This window comes from Chaetodon auriga, chromosome 13 (assembly GCF_051107435.1).
Source record: "Chaetodon auriga isolate fChaAug3 chromosome 13, fChaAug3.hap1, whole genome shotgun sequence".
In the NCBI taxonomy this organism is placed as follows: Eukaryota; Metazoa; Chordata; class Actinopteri; order Chaetodontiformes; family Chaetodontidae; genus Chaetodon; species Chaetodon auriga.
In genome coordinates this window covers 11357350-11372220 of record NC_135086.1, presented here as the reverse complement: position 1 = coordinate 11372220, position 14871 = coordinate 11357350, and the positions used below count along the sequence as shown (strand labels likewise).

General features: G+C 44.5%; 1 protein-coding gene across 2 annotated transcripts in view; it reads right to left on the bottom strand.

Annotated features, from left to right (window-relative positions):
- Positions 1 to 5376: 5376 nt before the first annotated feature.
- LOC143329990 (hyccin 2) overlaps positions 5377 to 14871 on the bottom strand; it is a 36362-nt gene continuing 26867 nt past the window's right edge. The window contains exons 8-13 of one of the 2 annotated variants that reach the window (XM_076746110.1): positions 14688 to 14783; positions 13752 to 13868; positions 10973 to 11060; positions 10572 to 10728; positions 9609 to 9806; positions 5377 to 6527 (exon numbers count right to left, since the gene is read on the bottom strand). In XM_076746110.1, coding sequence (XP_076602225.1) covers positions 5872 to 6527; positions 9609 to 9806; positions 10572 to 10728; positions 10973 to 11060; positions 13752 to 13868; positions 14688 to 14783 — 1312 coding nt within the window. In that variant the 3' untranslated portion in view covers positions 5377 to 5871. The remainder of the gene's footprint in view (positions 6528 to 9608; positions 9807 to 10571; positions 10729 to 10972; positions 11061 to 13751; positions 13869 to 14687; positions 14784 to 14871) is intronic. The other variant, XM_076746113.1, reaches the window with a different exon arrangement.

Genomic DNA, 14871 nt, shown 5'->3' with positions numbered 1-14871 from the left:
GGCTATTCTGACATATGTTTAACTTGCTGACATGTGATCTGTTCTGCATTGTCTTTCTTCACTGAGGGCCCTGGAACAGCAGGACACACACACCAACATACACACACACACACCTATACCCGCAGTACCACACATTTGAAGAAGACACTAACCCAATGATTCGGCCATGGCAATAAGTCCGTCCTGATCCCAAATGGTCACAGAGGCTGCTATTGCCTTTTATTACTGCACTGCTATGACTCCACCTCTCAAACCGATACCAACCTCCTCCCCTTGCAACGACAAACGTTCAGTTCGTCTGTCAAAAAAGATAATCCGCTGTCCAGACAGCTTCCGTTACCACCAAACCAAAGTACAGTGATTTACAGTATGCGTGTCTTAAAATCTGAGTTTAACACATGAAGGCTCACCAGTTTAATTCACAGGTCAGAGAGCGTTTCATTCACCTACCTTTCTGTCTGTGTTTTCAGGCCCCGGGTGGAGGAGAGGAAGGCTCGCCCATTTTCAAACTTTAAGAAAAAAAATTAACATTTAAGGTTTGATTCGTTGTGGTTAACATCCCCCTTTAAACAGCAGCAACAGCGTGGAGTGGAGGTTGAAAAACACACACTTGCAGGTGTGTTCAAGCTATGTTTCATGTTCTTCTCCAGGCGTTACAGTACCTGTTGCCAGGTGACACCTCCAGAGTATTCAGCTAGGGATCTTGTTACTGATCAGAGGTCTGCTTGGCTCTCTGCAGCTGCTTAAGTTTATGATTCATTCATTCACACCAAATGAATTAGTTGTATTTATTCAGAGCTAAGCATAAATGCTCAGTAAATAACCAGAAATGGACCAGGATGTAGATTCAGAGACAAGCAGCTTAGGTAGAAATGCATGTTTACTCAAAAACAGGTAAAAGGTCAAACAATGCAGGCAGATCACAGCACTGGAAACGGCGAGAAGCAGAGAGAGCAAAAGGCTGGAAAACTGTGTCAGCACGGTCCAATGGCGGTCAGGTGTTTCAGGTGTCAACATAATTTCTCTACTTGAAAACAATATCTTAGTTATGCTGGTCCTTGCAAGGTAAAACTGGGTAGTTAGAGCAAAACAGTTGTGTAGGTCATTAAATAATCATTCTCATGCTTAACTCCGTGCTGTAAAAGCTGTGGTATGTGTAGCCAGTTGAAGGGTGAGGGGCCCACCTGTTGCTGTGGGGGTCAGAGGTGTAGCTGCAGTTTGAGCTCTCATCAGCTGGTGGCTAAACACAGATGAGATGACGGAAATTTGCACAGGCAAATATGGGGATATGGATTATTTGTGTTGCTGGGAGCCATTTATTTATCAGGTTCGGTTGATTGACATGCTGAGCACAGAGCGCTGTTCTCAATTACCACCACTAGATGTCAGCACATCACCACTGCACACAGGTCTGATTACACGCTTGCAACCAGCTGTGTGGGAATTTCTACAGTGAAGTATTTGCCTGCTTTTCTCAGATTTCATATCTTACTGCAATAAATTTCTTCCCACTTATTTGATGATCACATATGCTGATATTATTACTAAGATTGCAATTAGCAGCTATTTTCATTATGAATGACTGAGTTTTGTCCGATCAACAAACGAAAATCCAAAGATATTCAGTTGATGATCTTGCTAGACAGTAAAGCCTCACATAAGAGAAGCTGGAACCAGAAAACCAAAGTTTTGCATTTTGCTCTAAATCTAATTTTAGCGCTAATTGGCTCTAATTATATCATAACGCCTAACCACCCCCCCCCCCCCCCCCCCTCCAGCCCCCACCCATAATGAAATCACAATGCCAGGAAGTGCTTCTTTTTTCAGGAGACCTGGGGAAATTGAGAGAACTTTGGCTCCACTGTTTCTTATTATTGAGTTTTATTTATTTTATTGTCTCTACCCTTTTTATCTAAACTAACACCCCACCATGGATTAGTCACATGATCCACTGAAGTGTGGATCTTCATTATCTGAGCAGTTCTGTGGTGATCTGTGACCATGATCAGCACATACAAAGCAGACAGACACTCGCATCCCTTACGGCACAATATTTATTCAACAATATACAGATTAATTTCTCTCTACATCTCAGACTGATCTTCAGTTTTTTTTTTATATTCATCTCGCTTTCACCTTTGTACATTTTTTATTTACAAGATTTAAAATAAGTCTTTCTCTCCATTTATACAACATCAACAGTACAGTGTTATCACATGGTCCAGCAGCTTCCCTCGAAGCATCTAGATGAGATTCGTTATTGATAATCTGTATTTCATACACCAACTGACGTCTTTGAGCCACAGAGCAGCAAACTGACAGAAGGGCTCAAACATGCACCGAAAGTCCAGGTGTGGCTTTCTGTCTGTGAGGGCAGTTGGACGACGAATGGATGGTCCTCTCATATCACCCACGCGAGAGAGGTCCTTCGCTCTGCAGCACCGCAACAGGGTGTATAAACAGAATCACTGAATGGGGACACTGTTGAGGCCTTGCACCTTTAAAGAAAAAAAAATCAGCTCGAATGCATCTGCCCCATCCCACCCAGCTAGGATCACTGAACACCGGTACACCAAAAAGAAAAAGGGGGGAAAAATGTTGCATAGAATCAATTCTGACTTCAAGAACAGAAATTTTGGTGCTGCCGTTTTGAAAATGTGGCTTTTTGATAAGCTCCTGAGACCTTCCAGACTCCATAACTTTTTTTTTTTTTTTTGGTTTTAAAAAGAAAATATAATAAATAGCTGTACCCTTAGACTTTAACAAAAATAGCATTGTGTTGGATGTGACATCACATAGAAGCACTACTTTAAAGAGACTAAAACCCTGCATTGAGTGTATACACATTTGCACATCTATATATATCATTTCAATAACTATCTTGAGGAGAGGTGGATGGATTAAAGTGCATTATACTGTATGAAAACAAAAGCCCACAGTTATCACATGCAGGACGGGAAATGAACTTTATCCACCAGCAACAGTGGCTGACCGAGCACAATTTTCACTTCTTTTAAAAATCACATAAATTTGACTTGTTTTGAAATGTAAATGGACCTGATGTGGATTTCTGGGCTCATTACTCTCCCACAATGGATGGCAGATTCCAGCCCCAGTCAAGTTTTATCAGCATCCACTGACTGGTGTTCATTTCCCGCCCCGGTCACATGCAAATAACACCAGACACTGAGGGATATTTGTCTATCGGTTACTCTAAGTCAACATACAGTACCAACATGGCTGCTGGTAACCTTGGTCAGGGGCACTCATATTAATGACATGAACACGTCACCAGTTTTAAAACAGCAAAAAGGTGCCACTCAACTCACAGCAAAGTACAGCAAATGGGAACCCGGCTCGTTGTGAGCCACACAGCACGGGGATGACAGCAGACGGACCGGGTGAGAATGTGAACCGTAGCTGCTCTCCTCTCTTCTCCTTCCACAGTCCAGTCCAGCAGGAGGAGGTGAAGGAGGAGGAGCACACGAGGGCCAAAAAGCCGACGAACGGGGCTTTTTGGCCCGAAATGTTTAAGGCTGAAGCGCACGCAGGACTCGCTCGGGAGCAGGAGCAGCAGCTGTGGAGGTTTCCAGCACAGCGGGAGCGTGAGTGTGTGGGATTTTCACTGCAGACTGAGCTTTTATATACATTTATCATTCATCCTCGTTTTAAACAAGCACGTGAGCAAAGACGTGGAAGATGCAATACAACAGCTGACATCTACAGTACACAGACACATAATATACTGCTTTTACATGTGAACGGCAAAGCTTAGCAACGATTGTGAGAGTACAGCGTGTCACGCACACACACACACCTGTGATGAGTGACAAGAAAACTCATGGCAAAAAAATAGGTGAAGCTGCATCTAAGGGCACGTTGAGCCATACGTCCAAACATCCCTTTTTTCTTCGTAAAATAAGACCAGTAAACAGAAAAAAATAGGCATTTTAGTTTAAGACACCCAAGCAAAAAAAAAAAAAAAAAAAAAAAGGAGAGAAAAAGATTTCCTTAAGGAGAGGATGTGTATTGGCACATCTGGCAAAGACAAGGATGAGACTTGGGTTTGGCTCGCTGGCCGTTTCACGCATCTGAAACAGCAGTGCTTTGCAGGGCACTAAACATGCAGACAAGCACGCCATGTTCATATCACTCAGCCTGGGCAGGGAGCACTACAGAAGGCTAGCTAGCACTGTGCGCAGATGCAGGCGTTTAACAGCAGAGAAGATCCAACTCCATGCACATGAGGATTAAAAAAAAATTGCACTTCAAAAATCATTATAGAGAGAGAGAAAAAAAAAGATAAGCAGGACATTTCCAGGGAATCCAAATAATCTTGTTAATCCCAAATGTGGTAGTCTGATATAGAACAGAAAATACGAAAACCTGAAGACAGTCGTGTTCTTGTTTTGCAGCTAGGTTTTGTGCATGATGCGACTGAAGTGAAATGTCAGAACCCCTCACATGAACACACAGATTTTACTGTCGTTACAGTTGCAGCGTGAAACCATTTTGGTCCACACTGTCTTAATCCCCCCAAGACTAGTCAAGCGCTCCACTTTCAAACCTAATGGGGTCTTTTAAAATCCTGCATCTGATTGGGAGACAGGCGTCTGAGTGGCAGGTGAACACACAATGAGGTAGAACAAAATGTTTCATGAGCGTCCAATCAGAGCACAAAACACGAGACACAATCATCAAGGTGACTGCTGATGCGCAGTGACTAGTACAAGCCTCCAGAGGGCAGTAATTCACCGGCTCAGAAAGGACAACACACACGAGCCAAACAAACACACACCAACAAGTACTTTCAGATGGAAGGACCCATTAAATGGTTTGAACCATTCTAACAATCCAATATGAAATACAGTCATGGCCTTTTAGCTTCAGACCCAAACCTGCACTGTTTTAATCCTGTTCTTCCACAAGATTCAGCTTTAGATTTTAAATCTAGTCACAAGACGAATTCCTTCCTCTTGTAGCTGCACATTAGTGAATTCTTCAGATTTCTCCAGTTAAAAGCTCGGGGCAAGAAAAAAAAAACCCTCTCCACATTCCAGTTTGGTTTTTACAACAATCTTAAAAATCTGATTTCACACAACAAATGAGAATAAAATGAAGGTCAGAACTCGAGAATCACTTGGGTCTGAGTGATTTCTGCCAAATCAAAGTCAAACAAAATGCTACCTTCTTTGGACTGTGATAAAAAAAAAAAGAAAACATTTAAAGAAATTTTATTCATAAAACCATTTATGCCTAATTAAAAACAGCAGTTAACGAGGAAGATAATCAGCAAAAATGATTGCACGTGAGCCCGGGAATGAAAGGGAGACCCCACTCTTCTCCACATGAGTGACTGGTAAGTGTTATTGCTGATTCTTTTTTTTTTTTTTTTTCTTTTGACTGATTCAGTCAGGAACTCAAAAAATCTGAAATGTCACATATCCTCCTACAGCTAGCGCGGCATCCTTACGAGTTTTCTCTGGAGTTTCTCTGTGGGATGCTCAGCCTGGTCTGACAGGAGGATGCGCTGACATGCTGGACTCGTTTACAGCAGTGGGCAGTCATCGCACTTTTCTCTCCATTTTCAGAAACAAGCTAAACCCGCCAGCAGCGACTGCAGGTCACGATTGTAAGTTTAATGGATGTTAAAAGGGTGGACACGTAACTCTTGAGATCTTGAGTCAGCCACACGAAAACACACACAAACGCACACACAACATAGATAGGTAGACAGAAGTTGTCATAGTCGGTCTGTAAAGAGTTGCAGAGAAAAACTGCACGAGGATGTGTGTCATGAACAGGTATTTTGCGATTTTGTGTGTGTGTGTGTGTGTGTGTATGTGTGTCTACCATGCCCTGCACTGCACATTAGACCTGTGATATGATCTGCATGTTGAAGCTGGGGGAGCGGGACTGCTTGGTGAGAGGAGCTCCAGGAGACAGGAGGTCCTGGGCGTCCTCTGGCCTGATGAGGTGCTCCTCCTTCAGGCTAATGGTGGAGTGGCGGTGGGAGCCGCCTGCTGGAAGCCCTCCTTCCTTGTCAGAGCCCCCCGCCGCCTCCTCTCGCTCATCATCTCCTCCGTTCAGGTTGAAATTCATGCAGTCAAAGGACTTGCTGGAGGAGGTGCTGCCAGTCCGCACCAGCGTGGGCCCCGCAGGGAAGCTCAGGTGCTTCTTTATGGGGCTCAGCTGGATGGCATCCAAGTCGATGCTGGCTGGAGGCGACTGCTGCCTCTGGTGATGCTTCCTCACAGGTGCCTGGTGATCCGCCAACAAAACCGCCTCCCTCTCTCGCTCCTTCTCCTTCTCCCTTTCTCGCTCTCTCTCCTTGTCCCGAGACAGCCGGGCTGTGATGGCCTTCTTGATGCTGCTGCTGCTGCTGTTCAGGCTGCCGCTCCTCGGCCCCATGCCGCCGCCCGTCTTGGTGCCGCTGGGCTGGCTGCTGTTAGATGCCCCGGAGGAGAAACCCTCGTCGGGGTCGTTGACGTTGAAGGAATCTTCCCCACCGCTCATACCATCAGCGTCTGAACATGAACATGCACCAACATAGAGAGAAAAAGCATGATAGACAAACAGGAAAAAGGGGGAGGTCAGACAAGGACTGAGGTTCTGTTGACAAATTTCAGCAAAATCAGACTGTGAAGTACCAAAATTCAGAATCTAGAAAAAATATCGCCATGATCCAGAGAAGAGCCTCTTGTTAACAGTGATGTGAACAGGCCTGCGAAAAACTTAATCTGAGATAATAAGATTAAAAATCTTTAGAGAGTTTCTAAATAATGCAGAATACATTAGCAGGCTAAATGAGCAGCCTTCAAACAAGCCCGCACTAACACTCAACAGACCATGCTGCTTCATTAGCTCACTCATTATGCACCAAACAGAGGTTCAATTCAGTATGATGCACAATGACCTTGAGCTTTGATAGTCTGATGTAATTCAGATCGACTAAAATCTGATGAGCTGGTTGTTAAGGAACGAGTTGAGTTCAATAACCTGCCCGATAATACGTCATATTCAAATTATATTCAACTTTATCCAGTGATAATGGAAGAATTCAAACAGGCACAACATTGACATGAAGAAATATGAACAATGAAGCAGTTACTAATCCGTCTATGAACTCATTGTTTGAAAGCTGAAAGGGAAAAAGATGATAAATCGGGTTAGAAGAAGCATGTTATTGACATACGGTATGCAGGGTAAAGCCTGTTAAAGAGAAGAGACAGAGGACCGGCCGCCTGTCTCTGTCATGCATCATTGGGACAAGCAAAACTGGACGACAGGGAACCACAGGCAGCACCAGAAAAGAAATGGAGGAACCGAGAAGAAAAGGTCTGGACTGACATGCACATAACATGAGGAGAAGACACATGCTCTCCTGCCCATCCCTCGTTTCTCCCGCAGCGGGTCACATGGCCGACCCGGCCGAGGCAAGCCTGCCAATCTGTGGAGAGCGCTGAGGCGAGTCCGTACACCTCATCAGATCAATAGCACGCCAGTTGGAGCTGACAGCCCACGAGGCTCAATGGGCCGGTCTGCAAGCCATCACAAGCCAGCCCAATCCCAAATGAAGAGCTTAAAGTTCATCACAGCTTTATGAACACAGATGCAATTAAAGGATTGGACCAGTGTTCTTGCATGTTTTAGCCTTTTGACTTCAATCTGCTCGTGTTTGTTTGCGCAACACATTTATGCGCTTGCTATTGATTTCTAGTCATTTCAGTATGCTATTTCAGCTGTGGAGCAGGGACCATTTTAAAAACTCTTCCTAGATGGTGCATTCAAAGACACTCTGATTTTAGAGCCAACTGCTGAAAATCATTGCATAAGTACATGAGGTGTGTTTCTGTGAAAAGGATAATGTGAGTTTTGTAATATAGAACAAAGGGAGGAAGAGATACTTTGATCTGAGAGCGATGTTACACAAAGCAGGTGCTTTTGATGCACGGATAGGCCACATGTAGGGAGAGGAGTGTCTGAAAACTCAAGGCAAGCTGTTTGTTAATGCATAAAAGTTAAATACCTTTATCATTGAGACTACATCATTAAAAACACTATCAACTGTGTACGTTGGTTTGTGTCATTTCTGTAATAAAAACATGTCCAGCAGCTGATTTGACCAAATCCAAGAACCAAGCATCGTTAAACACAGCAACAGTGAGAGTTTTTAAAACAAAAAAGATAAAAATGAAGCTATAAAATACTCACTATGAGAGTAGCTACTATAGCTCAAGCAAGCTTTGTGTTATGTTCATTTTCACTGTCAAGTGAAATGAATGGAAATCAATGGCTGCCTTGAAGGAAGGAAATCAATCTCAAAATGTGTGGTATACCATGGAAAACTGTCGTGTTGCAAAGTAAATGCAAACTGTAGTGAAGTGGCTTAAACATGCAGAACTACCAGTACGGTAATTTCAAATACTGCTGCAATGCAGCTCCAAACTAAAGGACGTGTGTTCAGGTTTCTTTCTGCAGAATGTTTACGGGTTCTTCTGCTGCAGCAGCACTGAGTTTCATGAAAGATCATGGGAAGAAGACGGGATGGCACAAACACTGACTGTCCAGCCAGGGAATGAGCTCATCTTCAGTCATGTCAAAAGATCGGAGCGATGTTTCAAGATTTCAAAACATGTAGCAACCACACATGGAAACGGACACACATTCAACAAGACAAAATGGGCCGTACGATAGGTCCTTTGCTGATCAAAATACTGGATTTGTTTAGCTTGACAATATTCAGTCTGCTCACTTGGCCTCGTCATTTTGAATTTTGAAATGTTAAGTGTTCCAGGCTTTCATGTTGTAGCAGAGGTTTGCCGTAGCGTGCGCATGCATGATGAAGGGCTCATTCCCACTCACTGAGCTGAGGGAAAGAAACGTAACATGGCAGAACACAAAATTAGCATACAATAAAGCTGCTGCTCTGAAATACAAAATGGAAGGCCTCTTCCTGCAGAATAGCGGCAGCAGCAGATGGGCGCTGCTGGCCCGAGTGACCCTAAACTTGTGGTGCTGTCAAACACCGCGAGGGGTAGCGCAGAAACAAGATGTCGGGTACTCTGTGCCAGTGTAGTTAAAACGGATGTATTTTTCCTGTTAAGACAACAGAAAAAATAAATCTACTGTATAAAACCAATTGTCAGACACGGAGAGCTGAGAACGCCCAGAGTAAAAGATCAAGCTACAGGCCGGGCACTGAACATGCTCAGTGAGTGACAAGGGCTGCAGTCTGAAGTACGTTAGAGGCATGATGAGGAAAAAGAGAGGATATGACATGATGACACGGCCCATGCAAAATGGCCACTAGCCACACTTCCTTCAAACCCAGAATAGGTGACTCTTCCACTCTTGAATGAGATGGAAAAATAGCAGTGGTCTGGTAGCAGAGGGGTTGTTGGCCGAGGGTCTTATAGACTGGATGAGTTAGTATACTCTGGGGAAGTGAAGAGGCAGCCACAATGGGAACTGCAGAGTTAACCCTCTCGAGCTGAGGAGAGGCAGGAGGAGGAGGAAGAGGAGGAGGAGGGTGGGGAGGATACAGATCGAAGGGGCCCCTCCTCCTGAGACCCTCTCTGCTCTGAGTGTCCGCCCCTGTCCCCTACCCTCAAATGTGATGGGGGGAATGATGCTGCTGCTGCTGCTGCTGTGGTGGCTTTGAGGCCGCCCTCCTCTCTCCTCATTGGCTGCGGGGTCCCAGGGAGTGTGGTGGTGGTGTTGGTGGTGGTGGTGGTGCTGGGCGAGGAGGCTAGGAGGATTGACGATGAGGCTCAACTCTGCATCGGTTGAGTAGTCAAAACAATCTGGGAGTCAACAACACAGACGGGGAAACGTGTTTCTTTAGTGGCGAGCAGCCTCAACTGAGTCGGGCCTCATCCATCATGGGCACAGCAGGCCTCACAGCTGTCTGTTAACTCATTTGTAGATTACAGAAAAACAGGAACACAACGATATTTAAAAAAGAACTGCCTCAGTTATCACCCATCTACCGGGTAGAGTGGAGTCGGCAGAGTCTACAGGCACCATTTTGTTGTGAGTTTCCGTAAACCTTCAGTTTAGCAGGTGATACGAAGCACAGCACACACGTAATAGACAAGACGAGCAAAAAAAAAAAAAACGAGAAAGGAGTAGCGAGTGGCACAAGCACTGCGACACAGAGACTATACGACCAATATTACATACAATAACTGATGTGAAACACCATTTGGATGATGCTAATGGTGTGACTGGTTTACACAGATTTCCGTCTCACTGATAAAAACACACAGGAAAGTCTCACCCATCAGTTCCCTCTTGTGGCCTTTCACAGATCGAAAAAAAAGTAACAGCTGGTAAGTTTACAGCTTAAATCGTAACTGAACACTGGTGCTTCTTCTTGCATAGCTTTCTTGTCCAGCCTACACTCGGGTGCTTGATTAATAACGAGGACGATAAAAGAAGGGATTGGAATGAATCTACTGCGCTGTCACATCTACTGAGAGCTGTCCTGCACTGAGGCCTGGTTCACTCGCCGTGTACTGAAGCCATGATGGCAGGCTTTCCTGTCTCCAAGGCAGCCGCAGTCTTACCCTCTCTCTTCCAGCGGTGGCGTCGTATGGAGGCGGTGGTGATGGCTGAGATGGAGATGCGGCTAATGGTGGGCGTCACCTCCACCTGGAGCACCTTGCGCCCCCGCGGCTCATCAGGAGCGCTGTCTGGCAGCGAGTTCTTCATGGCGTTCCCCAGCTGGAGATGACACACAGACAGATCAATAAGCAGCTAAATGATAAAGTCAGGAAGGTTTTGCAAGATTTAAAGCCTGATTATGAGCTCGGATCGGCCATAATCACTGATTTTAAAGATAGTGGAGAGCCTGTGCTGATTCGTGTAAAACATGGCAGATCACAAGTACTGTTTTTCAAGTGTTTTTATTTGACTTGAGTTGAACTGTGTGTGCCTAACTCCATGCACACAGTGCTGTTGGTCTTACCAGGAGAGGCTGGGAGTAAAGCTCCAGCTGGGCTCTGTACAGAATGTCCTCCAGAGCTTCCCGTCCCATCTCCCACTCTCCATTGTATCTGCACATCACAGCACAAAACACACGTGCACGCACATCGGCATTTACTAACGTCACGCTGTGAGGTTATTTGAGTAAATGGGAGTGTCTGACAAGATGCCTTGATGTCTGAGTCACGTCCTCCTGAAGTCTTATTAGTAAGAAAAAGAGACGTTAGACACATAGCCAAGAGTTATTATACCTCTATGTCACATTATTCTGTCTAACCTGATTTAAAACATTTTCAGCAGCACTTTAAAGTCAACATATTCATCTTTAACTTTGCTATTTAGCATACATATGAGTAGCGTATTGACTTTTATTAGTCATTACAAAGCACTTGTTAATGCCTTATTTTGGGGGTTAGGGATAGATTAATGAGATTCATGTACATCTTCCTTCCTTGCTATCAATAAGCAGTAAATAGGAAGTTACTGAGGGAAAACTCTTCGTTAATGGCCTCATAGTTGTAGAATACAGTCATGCAGAATAAGGCAGAAATAAGCGCTTTATAATGACTAACACACATGCATGCAACTACTTAATGGTGAATATGATATGAATATGTAAGCACTGTCCTCAGTGCTGACAGCAGATTAAAGATGTTACAATATACAACTGTTTAACTACCACTGGAGCACTCTGACAAGTCAACATTGTAAGATCACGTTTTAAAGGCTAAAATGTGAATCTTCATTAGGAATCAGACAGAAGTGCAGGCTGGGTGACCTCTGGCGCTGTAGTGATTTAGGGGAAAACTTCCAAAAGCACCTGGAGAGCAAGAGCGCTGAATACGTCAACGGGTGAAACGAGGATGAATGCAAGTGCTGGAATAGGGACATTTTTGGGTTTATGACCCGGCTCTTTGCTAAAGATGAGGGATGTCTTTGCATAAGGTGATGCCACAACCCCGTATACACTTGAGCGGGATTAAAGGAACAGCCACAATAAATAAACATATTCTCTTTGATCCGGTTCTGCACATGCAACAACTGCCAGGGGTGAACACGTGGGTTTCCCTTTAGACTCAAGATGAAAAGACTGGAATGAATGGGCAGGTAAAAATGGACCCTCTGATGTCGTGAAGGCTGGAAAATTGGTCCAGAATACATTTCAGACCCGATTAAAAACAAAAAAAAAAGGGGTATATATTTATCCTGATTTCTCTGAATGTCTCTCCCTCTCTCTCTCTCTCTCTTCATGTGGTCCTGCAGTGCTGTAGCATTAGTGGACATATTAACCTAAATCCCAGAGTGTCCTCGATGAGGATGCCAATGTCCCTCTGCATGTGTGGAGCTGTAGATTCATGTTTATCTGCCCTTCACGTGCGCCTGCCTGGGCCAAGGGTGAATGTGAGAGCTCAGGCTGGCACTGAGGTGACCTATGCTAGGGATTACTAAAAAGGCTATTATTCACATACACACACAGGCTGGGTTTTTTTTTTCCAGCGGCACAGACAGCCCCAATCTCCTGATTGCCGCTGCGCAACCTCAGAGGGCCGTTGAGGCAGAATGCATTCTCATTCTCCCCTCGCTACACCGTCTTTAACAGCGGTGATTTCCAGTCACTGCCGTATCAGGGGATCCATCTCGGAGGACGAGCTATCATCGAAGGGACGTAATCAGCTTTACACCGACTGTCCTCGTAGGGGATGAAATCACCTGCTCCCACAATGCACTGCCGATGTAATCAGTCTGTACAGTGGGGAGCTTCTGTCCTTGGTGGAGAGCTAGCATATGCTGTTAGGAGATTTTCTGCAGTAGATCACAGAAAACTGGAAAAGAGACTGTCCTCATTAGCGATGTCCCACAGAGGCACATCAACAGAAATGAGAAACATTGTGTTATGTAGCTCTCTACATGATATCTGTTAAGGTTAGGAACACACATGAGATTATGTTCCTGCCAATTACCTGATGTCTATAACTGGATGTGCTGTGCAGTGATGTGATATAGTGTGGATGAAAGCCACTTAAAGTGGCTATAATTGATTATTTTATGATAGCAGTGAATCAAATGACAATGTGAAAGGGGTCACTTGTAGTGACGAACATACGGAATTAAATTATCACCTGACCCTGAGGCTCCACTTGGCTTCACAGAGCTTTATGGAGAGCTTCAGCTCATTGTTCAGCAACATTTCACTGTTTTGGTGAACTCTGACCCCTCTCATAGCTTCGTTTGCAGCTGTTTTTCTGCAGCTGAAATGGCTCTAAAAACACCCACAGCTCAGCTCCAAATAGTAGAGAGACACAGTTCACATTTAGGTGGTCAACATAGTGGACTTTTAAGCAGCTACACAGCCAGATGTTGACTGATCTCAAATATTACTAATTTGAGATGAAGGCTGTTAAGCACAACTGTAAAGCCCGATTGCCAACTGCACATTTCCCACATGTGAAATCTATATTAAATGTGCTCTTGGCAGGATATAATGCATTTTAAAACTAACAGACAACAACAAACAGCATAACAAAGGTCCAGAAAAGACACTGGAAATTGATGATGTGTCACTTTTGATGCAGTTTATATAGATATGGTCTACAGCCTTTTTCTAATATTTTTTTGTATGTACTGTGCAGTCTTACTATTTTTGTACATAAGGACAACAATTACAGTTTAAAAAACCCAGACATTTCCGTCAGGAGTTCGTAGAGATAAAAACAGAGATAACAGATTTAATATTGTACACAAACTGCTTCAAAGATACGTACATGGCGTGATAGACGGCAGTCAGCATCTGCACCATGAACTCAGGGTCCAGCAGCACGCGGTTGCACGGTTCCCTCCAAAGCTTCTGCTGCTGCCGGGGGAAGCCACATACGCACAACCTGAGCAGGGAACACACACATACACAGTCACGTGAGTAAGGTGACTAAAGTCATACAGCGTCAGGCAACAACAAAGAGAGGTGGTTTACAGAGGAGAAAGAGGACGCAAGTTCAGAAATGTTCCACTGTTTTCATCACAAGCTCCCTTTAACTGCTGCACACATCAGATGAGAATAACAATGAAAGAGAACATCAGACACTTCCTGGGTAAAATACACACAGAGGAAACACATCCGACAGTGAGCAAAAGGAGCAAAATTTCAAATACTTCACACTCACGAAGGTCAGGCAAGGTTAGACGACAGGGTGTTCGGGGCGTACACAGTGCGGTTAAACTCAAACAGTGTGCACTGTTCTTGGAAATGTTTACAGTCTCAGTTTGCTGTCTTTCTAGACTGCGTTTGCTTCAGGCGTCGTCTGTCTGCTCACTCACAGTAGGGAAGTCTTCATATCCTGAATCGCCTGCATGCCGCGGAGGAACAAACACTGGGCGGCGGCTCTTCTACAGAGCCTCATATTATGAATTCCACATTGATCCTTTCTCCAGGGCATCTCCATGTTTCAGAGACAGACAGACTCAGACAGGTATAGACAACTGAGCTCTAATGAAATCACACTTATCAAATCCCTCTGCAATGAGGACAGTCAGTATCGAGGTCAGTGCATGGCTACAGGGCAGAGGAGGTAATTTAATGCAAGATTCAGGAGTGCAAGCATTGGAGGTAGAAGAAGAGAGGGTGATCACTAATTGGGTCCAGAAAGTCAAAAATGTGGGAGAAAACCGATGTGAAATATGCTTTACACATGTGCTTTCCTCACCGTGAGCTCATTCTGCAGACTGACTGATAGGACGACAGGGGCATGTAGACCACAGCAGAGTTGTAGCAGAGCATGAGGAAACACAGCACCTCGAACCTGCAACCACAAAACAGTCAGGATTAAATATCAGTTTGAATCTGATGTCAGCTTGTCCATTATAGTTTAACATGCTGTCCATTTTTCT